The sequence below is a fragment of the Eschrichtius robustus genome, chromosome 9 (genome assembly GCF_028021215.1).
Source record: "Eschrichtius robustus isolate mEscRob2 chromosome 9, mEscRob2.pri, whole genome shotgun sequence".
Lineage (NCBI taxonomy): Eukaryota > Metazoa > Chordata > Mammalia > Artiodactyla > Eschrichtiidae > Eschrichtius > Eschrichtius robustus.
Window position 1 is genome coordinate 10,055,281 of NC_090832.1, and position 15,524 is coordinate 10,070,804.

The following is a 15,524-nucleotide window of genomic DNA, read 5'->3' on the forward strand; positions in this document are numbered from 1 at the left end:
CTGAACAGCTGGGCAGAAAGAGATGTCCTAGGTACAGAAAGCTGGGGCAAGACTGCAAAGAAAACTCTCCAGTAACCCAAAAAGCTGGCAGTCTAGCTGAAAAACAAGTCTTCCACAGTAAGCTGGTGCTGGGCTGTGAAGCATGAAGAGTTTTGCCAGGGATAAGATCCCAATCCCTGCTAAAGGGAAAGTCCTGATTCTTCCCTCAAAACATCTGAAGTCAGTGATGAAATGAATCTAACTAAAGCTTCACCAAAGCACACACCCATTTCAATTACAAATGAGACTGACTCAGCCCACACTCTACTGGCCTGAAAGAAGGCCATGCCCTTTTAAATTACTGAAGTGTCAACAATTCTTTTACACACAATATCTAGCATGTAATCAAAAATTATGAGAAATACAAAGAAGGGCGAAACTGTAAGCCACAGTCAAGAGAAGAAATAGCCAAAAGAAGCAGATCCAGAGATAACAGATGCTGGCATCATTAGGCAAGGACTCCAAAATAACTACAAAAAATACGTTAAAAGTATCCAGTAGAAAATATGGACATAAAGAGATTGGTTCAGGATGGCGGAGTAGAAGGAAGTGCTCTCACTCCCTCTGGCGAGAGCACTGGAATCACAACTAACTGCTGAACAATCATCGACAGGAAGACACTGGAACTCACAAAAAAAGATACCCCACATCCAAAGACAAAGGAGAAGCCACAATGAGACGGTAGGAGGGGCGCAATCACAATAAAATCAAATCCCATAACTGCTGGGTGGGTGACTCACAAACTGGAGAACACTTATACCACAGAAGTCTGCCCACTGGAGTGAAGGTTCAGAGCCCCACATCAGGCTTCCCAAGCTGGGGGTCCAGCAACGGGAGGAGGAATTCCTAGAGAATGAGACTTTGAAGGCTAGCAGGATTTTATTGCAGGACTTTGACAGGACTGGGGGAAACAGATACGCCACTCTTGTAGGGCACACACAGAGTAGTGTGTGCATCGGGATCCAGGGAAAGGAGCAGTGACCCCATAGAAGATTAAACCAGATCTACCTGCTAGTGTTGGAAGGTCTCCTGCAGAGGCGGGGGGGGGGGGGGGCGGCTGTGTGTCACTGTGAGGACAAAGACACGGGCAGCAGAAGTTCTGGGAAGTACGCCTTGGCGTGAGCCCTCCCAGAGTCGGCCATTAGCCCCACCAAAGACCCTGGGTAGGCTCCAGTGTTGGGTCGCCTCAGCCAAACAATCAACAGGGAGGGAACCCAGCCCCACCCATCAGCAGACAAGTGGATTAAAGTTTTACTGAGCTCCGCCCACCAGAGCAACAGCCAGCTCTACCCACCACCAGTCCCTCCCACCAGGAAACTTGCACAAGTCTCTTATATAGCCTCATCCACCAGAGGGCAGACAGCAGAAGCAAGAAGAACTACAATCCTGCAGCCTGTGGAACAAAAACCACATTCACAGAAAGATAGACAAGATGAAAAGGCAGAGGGCTATGCACCAGATGAAGGAACAAGATAAAACACCAGAATAACAACTAAATGAAGTGGAGATAGGCAACCTTCCAGAAAAAGAATTCAGAATAATGATAGTGAAGATGATCCAGGACCTCAGAAAAAGAATGGAGGCAAACATCGAGAAGATACAAGAAATGTTTAACAAAGACCTAGAAGAATTAAAGAACAAACAAACAGAGATGAACAATACAATAACTGAAATGAAAAATACACTAGAAGGAACCAATGCAGAATAACTGAGGCAGATGAACGAATAAGTGACCTGGAAGACAGAATGGTGGAATTCACTGCAGTGGCACAGAATAAAGAAAAAAGAATGAAAAGATATGAAGACAGCCTAAGAGACCTCTGGGACAACATTAAACGCAACAACATTTGCATTATAGGGGTCCCAGAAGGAGAAGAGAGAGAGAAAGGACCTGAGAAAATATTTGAAAAGATTATAGTTGAAAACTTCCCTAACATGGGAAAGGAAATAGCCACCCAAGTCCAGGAAGTGCAGAGAGCCCCATACAGGATAAACCCAAGGAGAAACACGCCGAGACACACAGTAATCAAACTGGCAAAAATTAAAGACAAAGAAAAATTATTGAAAGCAGCAAGAGAAAAACGACAAATAACACACAAGGGAACTCCCATAAGGTTAACAGCTGATTTCTCAGCAGAAACTCTACAAGCCAGAAGGGAGTGGCATGACATATTCAAAGTGATGAAAGTGAAGAACCTACAACCAAGATTACTCTACCCTGTAAGGATCTCATTCAGATTCGATGGAGAAATCAAAAGCTTTACAGACATGCAAAAGCTAAGAGAATTCAGTACCACCAAACCAGCTCTACAACAAACGCTAAAGGAACTTCTCTAAGTGGGAAACACAAGAGAAGAAAAGGACCTACAAAAACAAACCCAAAACAATTAAGATAATGGTACTAGGAACATACATATCGATAATTACCTTAAACGTGAATGGATTAAATGCTCCACCCAAAAGACACAGGCTCACGGAATGGATACAAAAACAAGACCCATCTATATGCTGTCTACAAGAGATTCACTTCAGACCTAGGGACACATACAGACTGAAAGTGAGGGGATGGAAAAAGATATTCCATGCAAATGGAAATCAAAAGAAAGCTGGAGTAGCAATACTCATAGCAGATAAAATAGACTTTAAAATAAAGAATGTCACAAGAGATAAGGAAGGACACTACATAATGATCAAAGGATCAATCCAAGAAGAAGATATAAGAATTATAAATATATATGCACCCAACATAGGAGCACCTCAATACATAAGGCAGCTGCTAACACCTATAAAAGAGGAAATCGACAGTAACATAAAAATAGTGGGGGACTTTAACAACTCACTTACACCAATGGACAGATCATCCAAACAGAAAATTAATAAGGAAACACAAGCGTTAAATGACACAATAGACCATAAAGATTTAATTGATATTTATAGGACATTCCATCCTAAAACAGCATTAGCCCCACCTAAAACAGCAGATTACACTTTCTTCTCAAGTGCACACGGAACATTCTCCAGGATAGATCACATCTTGGGTCACAAATCAAGCCCCAGTAAATTTAAGAAAACTGAAATCATATCAAGCATCTTTGCTGACCACAACGCCATGAGATTAGAAATCAATTACAGGGAAAAAACCGTAAAAAACGCAAACACATGGAGGCTGCACGATACATTACTCAATAACCAAGAGATCACTGAAGAAATCAAAGAGGAAATCCAAAAATACCTAGAGACAAATGACAATGAAAACAAGTAATCCAAAACCTATGGGATGCAGCAAAAGCAGTTCTAAGAGGGAAGTTTATAGCAATACAAACCTACCTCAAGAAACAAGAAACATCTCAAATAAACAAGCTAACCTTACACCTAAAGGAACTAGAGAAAGAAGAGCAAACAAAACCCGAAGTTAGCAGAAGGAAAGAAATCATAAAGATCAGAGCAGAAATAAATGAAATAGAAACAAAGAAAACAATAGCAAACATCAATGAAACTAAAAGCTGATTCTTTGAGAAGATAAACAAAATTGATACACCATTAACCAAACTCATCAAGAAAAAGAGGGAGGGACTCAAATCAATAAAATTATACATGAAAAAGGAGATGTTACAACAGACACCACAGAAATACAAAGCATCCTAAGAGACTACTACAAGCAACTCTATGCTAATAATATGGACAACCTGGAAGAAATGGACAAATTCTTAGAAAGGTATAAACTTCCAAGACTGAACCAGGAAGAAATAGAAAATATGAACAGACCAATCACAAATAATGAAATTGAAACTGTGATTAAAAATCTTCCAACAAACAAAAGTCCAGGACCAGATGGCTTCACAGGTGAATTCTATCAAACATTTAGAGAAGTACTAACACCCACCCTTCTCGAACTCCTCCAAAAAACTGCAGAGGAAGGAACACTCCCAAACTCATTCTATGAGGCCACCATCTCCCTGATACCAAAACCAGACAAAGATACTACAAAAAAAGAAAATTACAGACCAATATCACTAATGAATATAGATGCAAAAATCCTCAACAAAATACTAGTGAACAGAATCCAACAACACATTAAAAGGATCATACACCATGGTCAAGTGGGATCTATCCCAGGGATGCAAGGATTCTTCAATATACACAAATCAATCAATGAGATACACCATATTAACAAACTGAAGAATAAAAACCATAGGATCATCTCAATAGATGCAGAAAAAGCTTTTGACAAAATTCAACACCCATTTATGATCAAAACTCTCCAGAAAGTGGGCACAGAGGGAACCTACCTCAACATAATAAAGGCCATATATGACAAACCCACAGCAAACATCATTCTCAATGGTGAAAAACTGAAAGCACTTCCTCTAAGATCAGGAACAAGACAAGGATGTCCACTCTCACCACTGTTATTTAACATAGTTCTGGAAGTCCTAGCCACGGCAATCAGAGAAGAAAAAGAAATAAAAGGAATACAAACAGGAAAAGAAGAAGTAGAACTCTCACTGTTTGCAGATGACATGATACTATACATAGAGAATCCTAAAGATGCCACCAGAAAACTACTAGAGCTAATCAATGAATTTGGTAAAGTTGCAGGATACAAAACTAATGCACAGAAATCTCTTGCATTCCTATACACTAATGATGAAAAATCTGAAAGAGAAATTAAGGAAACACTCCCATTTACCATTGCAACAAAAAATACCTAGGAATAAACCTACCTAGGGAGACAAAAGACCTGTATGCAGAAAACTATAAGACAATGATGAAAGAAATTAAAGATGATACAAACAGATGGAGAGATATACCATGTTCTTGGATTGGAATAATCAACATTGTGAAAATGACTATACTACCCAAAGCAATCTACAGATTCAATGTAATCCCTATCAAACTACCAATGGCACTTTTCACAGAACCAGAACGAAAAATTTCACAATTTGTATGGAAACACAAAAAACCCTGAATAGTCAAAGCAGTCCTGAGGGAAAAAAACGGAGCTGGAGGATTCAGACTCCCTGACTTCAGACTATAATACAAAGCTACAGTAATCAAGACAATATGGTACTGGCACAAAAACAGAACTATAGATCAATGGTACAGGATAGAAAGCCCAGAGATAAACCCACGCACCTATGGTCAACTAATCTATGACAAAGGAGGCAAGGATATACAATGGAGAAAGGACAGTCTCTTTAATAAGTGGTGCTGGGAAAACTGGACAGCTACATGTAAAAGAATGAAATTAGAACACTCCCTAACACCATACACAAAAATAAACTCAAAATGGATTAGAGACCTAAATGTAAGACCAGACACTATAAAACTCTAGAGGAAAACATAGGAAGAACACTCTTTGACATAAATCACAGCAAGATCTTTTTTTGATCCACCTCCTAGAGTAATGGAAATAAAAACAAAAAGAAACAAATGGGACCTAATGAAACTTAAAAGCTTTTGCACAGCAAAGGAAACTAAAGAAGACGAAAAGGCAACCCTCAGAATGGGAGAAAATATTTGCAAATGAATCAATGGACAAAGGATTAAACTCCAAAATATATAAACAGCTCATGCAGCTCAATATTAAAAAAACAAACAACCCAATCCAAAAATGGGCAGAAGACCTAAATAGACATTTCTCCAAAGAAGACATACAGATGGCCAAGAGGCACATGAAAAGCTGCTCAACATCACTAATTATTAGAGAAATGTAAATCAAAACTACAACGAGGTATCACCTCACACCAGTCAGAATGCGCACCATCAGAAAATCTACAAACAACTAATGCTGGAGAGGGTTTGGAGAAAAGGGAACCCTCTTGCACTGTTGGTAAGAATGTAAATTGATATAGCCACTATGGAGAACAGTATGGAGGTTCCTTAAAAACTAAAAATAGAATTACCATATGACCTAGCAATCCCACTACTGGGCATATACCCAGAGAAAACAATAATTCAAAAAGACACATGCACCCCAATGCTCATTGCAGCACTATTTACAATAGCCAGGTCATGGAAGCAACCTAAATGCCCACAGATAGACGAATGGATAAAGAAGATGTGGCACATATATACAATGGAATATTACTCAGCCATAAAAAGGAACAAAATTAGGTCATTTTTAGAGACATGGATGAATCTAGAGACTGTCATACAGAGTGAAGATAGTCAAAAAGAGAAAAACAAATATCATATATTAATGCATAAATGTGGAACCTAGAAAAATGGTACAGATGAACCAGTTTGCAGGGCAGAAATTGAGACACAGATGTAGATAACAAACGTATGGACACCAAGGGGGGAAAGTGGCGGGGGGTGGTGGTGTGATGAATTGGGAGATTGGGATTGACATATATATACACTAATATGTGTAAAATGGATAATTAATAAGAACCTGCTGTATAAAAAATAAAATAAAATTCAAAAATTCAAAAAAATTAAAATTAAAAAAAAAGTAAAAAGATATATGCAAAAAAAAGAAAATATGGACATAAACATAATTTCAGGAGAAGAATGGAAATTATTTTTTTAACTAATGTTAAAAAAACTAGTTTTCCAAATACAGAAATGCTCAAAATAAAAAATAAGGTATCAAAGAGGGCTCACCATAAACAGGACACAGCAGAGAAAAAGATCATTAAACTTGAAGACAGACCAATAGGAATTAGTCAAACTGAAACACAAAGAGATAAAAGAAAAAAACAGAAAAATATTTTTAAAAATCCAAGATGTAAGGAACTATATAAAATGGTATCATATATAAATAAATGGAGTTCCAGGAGAAGAGGGAGAACAAGACAAAAAATTTTTTGAAGAAATAATGGATGAAAATTTTCCAAAACTTCAACATATCAATCCACAGATCCCCAAAGCTTTAGTAAACCTGAAGCAGGATCCATATAAAGAAAACCACACCTCAGTATGTCCTCATTCAGCTGCTGAAAACAAAAAACAAAAGATAAAGAGAACATCAGCCTGGGAAAAAGTTCACCCATTACATACAGGGGGAAATGCAAAAAATAAGAGCTAACTTCTCATTGGAAACAAAAGAAGCCAGAAGACAATGGGCCAACATCCTCAAAGTTCTGATAGAAAAAAATTGTCAAACTAGAGTTCTATATCCAGTGAAAATATGATGGCAAAATAAACACTGAAGGCAAAATAAAAATGAAGGCAAAATAAACACTGTCAAAACAAAAACTAAGAGAACTTGTCACTGGCAGACCTGCATACAAGAAACGCTAAAAGAAGTACTTTAGGCCATAGGGAAATAATACAGATGAAAGAAATAAAGAGTACCAGAAAGAGTAAATATGTGAGGATAAATACAAAATTCTATTTAAAATTATCTCTATTTCATATATGTACAAATATGCGTACATATTTGTGTATATGTGTGTCTTAGATTTTATATGTTTGTATAGGTTTTGTTTTAAAGTATATTTATTTTATATATGTATATACATTTATGTTTCTTTTAAATACTATTGACTGCTTTTAAATAATAACATTACTGGATTTGTATCATACACAGATATAAAATATATGACAATAAGAGGTCAAAGGGTGGGAGAAGTGGAATTACAACATTATAGGTTTCTTGTATTATTTCTGAAGTACAATATTACTATTTGGAGGTAGACTATTAAAGAGTAAAGATGCATATTCTAACCTCTTAAGCAACTACTAAAAAAATACAAAGAAACATAGCCCACGTTTTTTTAAAGTCAAATGGAATACTAAAAATAGGCAATTCACCTAAAAGAAGGCAAGAAGGAGGAAAAGAGAAAAAACATATTAGACAAATAGAAAACAAATACCAAGATGATAAACTTTAACCCACCAGTATTGGGACAAAGGCAAAATTTGAATGTGGATTATTGTATCCATGTTAAAATTCCTGAAATTGATGCTAATACTGTGTTTGTATAAGAGAACACCCTTTTTCTTAAGAATTACACGCTGAAAAGTATGGATATAAAAGAGCATGACATCTGCAACTTACTCTTCAATGGGTCAGAGAGGGGAAGGAGAGAGGAGGAAGAGAGAGTTTTTTTAAATAAAAGATTTTCATTATTTTTTTATATATAGAAGAAAATTTTCTTTATATTTTTTATATAGAAAAATAAGCCAAACTAAACAACCTATTGTTTGGGAATGCATACATTCAACAATCTTGAGGAAAAAAGGGCAAGGCATTAATAATGACTAGCTCAGGTAGCAATGACCTCAGGGAGGGGCAGGAAGATGGGACAGGGCTGAAACCCAAAGGATATAAGTAGATTCGAAAGCCCTGGTAATGTTTTTTTTTTTCAAAAGCCCTGGTATTGATATGGTTCTTGAGTGAGTGGTAGTTTTATGGGGGCTCTTTATAGTCATGAAAAGTATTTTATTTCAAAATTGCATGTGTGTTGTTATATATAATCTTCTATATCAATCTAATATTACATTTTTTAAATGGGGGGGGAATTTAAGAAATACTAGAAGATTATCCAGTTTATAAAAATAAGTTTGAATTAGGACCAACTTTTATATTTAGTGAAGAACTAAACAAAAGCATTAAGAAAGTCCCCAACTCTTACTTGAACCAACTGACATTTTATCAGATCCATATTTCTGGGTGTATCTAATTATAAGCATCTATTGACCACCACTGTTTTCCCTTTCCTAACAACCTGAGCTACAAAACAATGGACATACTTCCTTGAAACCCTTAATTTCTCTTGCTAAGACATAATAACTCTGCCTTGAATAAATTATGTGTAGCATTGTACTGCAAAAGAAAAATCTCCAGGTTATGTAGATATGGCCCAATAAATAATTGATCATCATTACCCTGTTATAGGAACCTACAAGAGTCCTTTCTGCATAATTTGATGTCAGTTCCCACTAGCTGAGAGAAGACAGTGAAATACAAGTAGTCAATAGAATCCTTAAAAGTCCTATTATATAAATTCAAGTATCCAAAGACAAGAACCTATAAAATGCAAAATTACTCTACATGTTGGTGGTTGTTGGGTAACCGTCATATGTATCACAGAGTGCTTTATTTGTTTAAAGTGTTTAGTTAAAAAATAAAGGAAAAATAGAAAGAAGCCTTGGTTAGTGAAGAGAACATCACAACTCTATAACTAGTTTTCTAAGTAACTAAGAAAATCTTTTATTTCTTCTGCTTCAACTGATACATTGGAAAAGGGATGATATCTGATTCTGAATTCAGAAGAATTACATTGATAATCAAGGCAAATATGTTCTATATTATTAATTTTACATTTTATTAATGTTCCCAACTTTACAAAATGAAAAACTGAAGCACACGGAAGTTATTTTTCAGTCTGTTTCAATTTTACCATTATTTCATTAAATGATAAATATTTACTGAGAGCCTGCTATGTACCAGCTACTACTCTAGGTGCTGGGGGAACATCAGTGAACAAAACAAATCAAGTCCCTACCCCCATGGAATTTACATGTGTTAATCACTCACAAATGAATAGGTTAGTGCACTCATGTCAAGAGGCCATTAACAAGGTTTTGAAGCCACCTAAAATTCTTGTGGAGCCACAGTGGGTTACAGAGTAAAGCATCCTTGACTCTGTCTACTATGTTAATAGGGAATGTTCAGTGTAAGGTGCTGATGGTCACCTACCATCACCTACTACCAACCCCACGGTGTTCTATGATGCACAGCATGGCCAGCATCTGGCCAGCCAAAGATGGGATGCTTTCCAGACGTTTTCTGAGATGATGGAGAACTTGATGCAGTTTGGAATAGGACAGTTGAGAAAAGATGAGATCGCTACATATTATAAAGGCAGTACCCTCTACTCGATAATAAAGGATTTCCAATCTGAAAAGGAGACATTATTATTGGAAATGACACTTTTGTTTATGGGGACAGTCCCTTGTTCCATCTTCAAGGCAAACATGACTCCAGTTCATCAATTATTTCAGAGGGGATGAGCCAAAGCAGAAGAAAAAGGAGGAGAAGGAAGAGGAAGGAAGAAATGAAGAAAAGAAGGGAAGGAAGGGAAAGGGGAGGACAAGAGAGAAGAAAAATATGGCTTTTTTTAAGAATCACCAATGGACTTCTAGGTGAGGAGAAATTTAAGAATGCTGCCACATTCTCAAGGGCTTCAGCCCTAATAACATCTCCAAACTGTCTGTGGTGACAGCATACACTTGGGAGACAGTCAAGTCCAAGATCTGAGCAGGCCTCCCCTGGCCTCAGGGGACGCTCCTGGAGACAGGAACCTCACCTGCAACTCAGTTCATCTACTTCTTTGTGCACCTGTGATCAAGAGACTACGAAATGTCAGTACTTCAGGACCAAAGACTTTTTTTTTCAAATTTTCAACTCTAAACAAAAGTGGGCTATATGTGTGTGTACGTCAGAGAGAAAGAAATTGATAATGTTCACTGATCTTTTCAAATGGCAATTCTGGGGGGTGTGAGAATGAGGACATTGTAGGGAGTCTTTGATGAGCCAGCCCCTCAGTAAGTGCAAGGAGCAGTGAGATGTATCCACAGCACCGCAACCAACTTCCGCCCTTCCCTCTTAAACACAGCCATGAGATGCTGTCACTTTGGACCAGTACTCCATATGCTGAATAAAAGATGTCTAAGGATAAATAGCCCCGCCCTACTTGACAAAGACTGGAGAGTTGCTTCAGGTTTCTTCTAGTTGCTTTATTACTGTCTTCTCGATTCTGAGATGGTAGCTCCAAAAACGGAAATGAAATCCAGCTTCTTGTAGGCTTCCTCACTGCCCTCGCTCAGGGTCTGGATAAAAGGCGCAAGAGCAAAGCTGCTCCTCAGACTCACGCAAAGGTCTCTGTTTTAACTGCAGACTACACAGCTCCACATTGTTTCAGCCCTGATATGCTATCACTGTCATGTTTGCTTCCTAATCCACATACTCCATCCTTCACAGGGTCTCAGAAAAGGGTGACCAGAGTCCTTGGGAGGCTATTTCTAAGTTCTGCTCTAATAACATGTACCATTTAATGAGTACTATGTATCAGACACTGTACTAAATACACTTCATTTAATCTTCACAACGTTTAAAGGTAGATATTATTAATCCCATTTAACAGACTGGGAAACTAAGGCTTAGAAAAGTCAACTAATTTGTCTCGGGTCATACTTCTGGGAAGAATTTTGGGATCTGTCCTTCCGAAAGGCATACATGCCTGTAACCACTATTCTATATTTGGAGGAGGAGAAGCACAGAGCATCAGAAAGGTCACAGGCTTTCCAGCCAGAAGCCTGGCCACTAATTAGTGTGTGATCTTAGGTGATTATTTAACCTCTCCAAGCCTCTGTCACTTCATCTTCAAGGTGAGAAAAATCATTCTACCCTGCCTTTCTTCCACGGTTGAAGACAGTATCAACACCTGTTGCTGCATTCCAGGAAGTCCACTTCTCTTGAACAAAGTTCCCTGTCCATGGCTTCAAGGTCAGGAAGGAGAGGTGGGGTGGAGAAGAGTTGCAGGAAAAGGAGGTCTAAAACTAAGTTTAGAAGTTATATGTCTTATTTTCAAATTTCATATTTGCCTTTGTGTTACAGTATGGAGAAACATGGACCCTCATGTTTAAAAACAAATTCTGCTAATATTGAAGTTATCTAGACAAGAAATTAATCAAAATAGGCAACCACATAGTATATGCTCAGTAAATAACTGAAGGAATGGCAGAAGGAAGGAAGACAGAGAGCAGACAAAACTGGCATTCTCTCTTGATCTCTCTTAGCCTGTTGGCATTTCATTTCCCGTGCATGTGACTAATTGGGTCTCTGAGTCTCTATCAAATTAATTTGGTCAAAGTTATTTAATTTCACTCTGGCATTAGCAATGGTAAAGAACTTATAAGCAATACAGTGACAAATATTCTTGCCAAAGCGTAACATTCTATGATTTGAGCAGCCCTATGATTTTTTGTAACTGAGGCATCATGTTACGATGAGCCTATTTTCTTGAAATTTCAAATTGCCTAACTGAAGCAACGCTCATGGACACAAAGACACACATACATGTAGAGCCGATCTAAAACTGAAGCTGCCGACAGTAGCTAATAAAATCCCAGTGCACATGTTTATTCCTACAGCCATCCGTTAACACAAAGCTGACACAGAAAGATCCCTAACAACCTGCTAGCGAGGACTTTGGGGAACTCTTCGAAGAAACACACAGAGATGAGGTGAAAATGAACTTATGATGGTTTCGTTAAAAGCAGTGTTTGAAAGGAGAAAGTAAAGGTGGTAAGTAATAACTGCAGGGGACCCCTAACCAAAAAGTGGGGATTTGGGTGTTTAGCAAAAATGAAATAGTCAGGATCCTAAATAAAACACACTTGTGGCTGAAGCTCTGCAACACAATCACAAAATTAATCCAAAATTAATCCATTTTCTCTTAACATTGCTAAAAAAGAGCAAAGATGCCAACATAGATCCATTCAAAACTTTGTTAACATTAGGAACATAGTGAATATGCTCTACCTAGGGGAACACCTGTAATGAAAGCCACCATTGGAAGGATGGCATTTCTGTTCAAGCGTATGGCATCACCATGTCAGTGCCGGGATTTATTATGACTCAGACTGCAAAATCACCCAGAGCCTCTGGCCCCTTCCGCCAGTTCCCCAGGTCTGTAAGGACAAGAGGGTGGCTCTGGTGGCTCTGGATGGGGGCAGGGGAGCAGCAGCAGGAACAACAGGGCATTTCTCCCGTCATTCTGGAAGCCTCTCCACACCCTTACCCTCCCGTTACCAGCTCCCCAGACAGACTCCACCAGCTAGTCTCAAATGTGCACAAAAGTTAAACTTCTAGAAGAGACCTGGAAACTTTACATAGTCAGAAATGGAGGTGTTGTCTATAAGAAAGGCTGGGGGAGGTGAGGAGCTTATATCTGAGATCTCTCTCCTCACCTGTTCTCACTCAATCCCGTTAAAATTGTTCATCACAGCACAATGTTCAGATACAAAATGTTTCCCCTCAGAGTCAGAGGGCTTTAAGTGAAAAGTATTACATTGTCAAGAGAGCATCCATTTCTGACTGAGACATTTGGAATATCAAACACCAGGCACAAAATCAGAGCCTATTAATACTTACCACAGACAAAAGTAAACATACACAAAAGCTTTTAATTAACCCTATCCAACAGAAGCAGAAAGAGTATCATGCCCCATAATAGCTAGGAAAAGCAAAGAACTCCCAATAAATATATTGCTTTTTTTTTTTAATGGGAGGGGGTAGTAGCTACAAGTTTCATTGAGCATAAGAGAGCAAGAATTACGTAAGAAGCTGCATTGCAAATGTTGGACCCAATAAGAGCAATTGAAGTGGATTCTGAAATGTGGTTCAACTACTTTATCTAATACTATTAACAAATAAGAAGATCTTTCATTAGTTGGCAGGAGGATAGTTGCTACTAGTCAATTTGATTTTCTTGAATGGAGAAGACGTGCATGCACTTTTTTCCCACATAAAAGCCCTAAAGTCCCAAAGTTTTGTTTCTGGAATCAGAAGTTACTATGCAGTGTCATACTCTTCCTGAACAGGCCTACAGTCTCCTTTTACCTGTTCCCCAATATTGGGAGGGGAGGGGAAAGTGTTTGCTTGGAACATTTTTTTACTGAAACTTTTTTTTAAAGTGAATCGTTTAGAAACCTGATAGTAAATCAGAAATTGTTAATCAAGAGTGAACATCTAAGGAGAACGAAAAATGAAAATTATCCTTCCAAGCCACATGGAGTGGCCGACACTCTGAGACCTAAAATAACCAAGATTTCTCGTTCGTCAGGGAAGGTATGTAGAAGATTTAGTCAACTGAGCTTCGCAAGATGCCCTACAGCTCGTGAGCACGAAAGGAAGTCGATTCTGTTTATCCCTGACTTAAGGATCTGCCTCATCCCCGCTTCCCACAGAAGGCTACATCTGGGCTGGTTTGCTAGTCTCCAAACTCAGTAGGGCCCGCGCCAAGAATCAGTCACCTGCGAGGTGCCACTCAACCCTTGGGAGCAACAAGGCCGGCACACCTTCCAAGTGTCCTCTCTCCCCTCTCCTCCACTCCCAGAGCCCGACCCAGAACTGCATTATCTCCGGGGACCGAAAAGCAAACAGACCTTTTAAAGAAAAACAGAGGGAGCGGGGTCTGTATTATATAACAATATACAATAGATAAGGCTTCTAGAAAAAGAAAGTAGCGAGGGGAGAGGGCCAGGGATCGGGGAGGCGAGGGGTGCCAGGCGTCGGGGAGCTTTCGCCGCCACTTACTCGAAGGCGAAGAAGAGTCCGCTAGTGACCAGGATGAGGATGAGAGTCAGGTAGAAGACGCCCGTCTGCCGGGCCATCATGATCCTCCCGTTGCAGAAGAACTTGTTTCTTCCCGGGAAAACCTCCCATTTCCTCCGGGCCGCGATTTTCTTCTTCTTGTGGGGCGACTCCATGGGGGAGGAGCTGTGGGTGCTGATCTGACTGTACTCGCAGTCTTTCATGGGCCCGCCGCCGCCGGGAGGCATCCACGACGGCAGCCGGCTGGGGGCGCACACCCCCAGCAGCCCCCCGGCCGCGCGGCCCCCGCCGCGCCACGACCGCCGCCGGCCGCCCGGCCGCCCCCAGAGCCTCGGCGCCGCGGCCCCTACGCGGGCTCCCGGCTCGGCGACAACTTTGCCGAGGACACCCAGGTTAACCCTTTGGGGAGCCCAGCTGTCATAGCCGGATCCCCTGCCTAGAGGGACGGTGCTCGCCCGCAGCCCGCGGCGGCGGTCCTCAGTCGCTTCCAGCACGCGTGCCGGGGCTCCGGGGCCCCGCGGGGCGCGGGGGGCAGCCCAGCCGCCCTCCTGCTTGCCGCGCGCCCTCCCCCTCGCACAGCCGCTCGCTCGGCCCCGCCGCCCCCGGCCCTCCGGCCGCGCCTCGGCTCTGGCCCGCCGACCCCCGAGCGCTGCGCCCCGAGGCGACACGAGGCGGCGGCCCCGGCGCCGGCTTCCTCGGGAGCCACTTCTGCGCCTCGGTCAGGTTTATTCTAATCCTTCCTCCCGGCGGCGGATCCTCCCCAGGAGAGAGCGATGGAAACTGGGAGGCAGCTCGCGGCCCCGGCAACCCCTCCCAGGGGTGGGGAAACCAAGCACGTTATTCTGTCAGGAGCGGGCTCGGCGACAGCCCGGGCGCTGCTCGCTCGGCGACCCCGCGCCGGCGCGCCTGGCAGCCGAGCCAAGTCCGCGGCCCCCGCGCTGAGCTACCGGGGCCGCCTGGGCGGAGGGTCGCGGCGGCGGCTCGTGGGCTGCGCGGCCAGGGGCTCCCTGGTTCCCTCCGGCCCCATAGGGGCCAGGCCCGGCGCAAGGAGGGCCGCCGGGAGCGGCGGAGCGCGTCTCTGGGCCGCGGGGCGAGCGCCACAGACACTTGTTTGCGAGGCTGAGCCCCGGCGCGCGCGCCTCGCTCCGAGCTGGTCCGCCTCTTCCCGGCCCGGTGGGCGGCGGCCCGCGCC

General features: G+C 41.4%; 1 protein-coding gene across 2 annotated transcripts in view; it reads right to left on the bottom strand.

Moving 5' to 3' along the window:
- The window catches only part of ZDHHC14 (zinc finger DHHC-type palmitoyltransferase 14), a 271,525-nt gene extending 256,921 nt beyond the window's left edge, over positions 1 to 14,604 (bottom strand). For both annotated transcript variants that reach the window (XM_068551373.1, XM_068551372.1), the window contains exon 1: positions 14,315 to 14,604. In XM_068551373.1, the coding sequence (XP_068407474.1) occupies positions 14,315 to 14,559 (245 nt within the window). In that variant the 5' untranslated portion in view covers positions 14,560 to 14,604. The remainder of the gene's footprint in view (positions 1 to 14,314) is intronic.
- Positions 14,605 to 15,524: the final 920 nt, after the last annotated feature.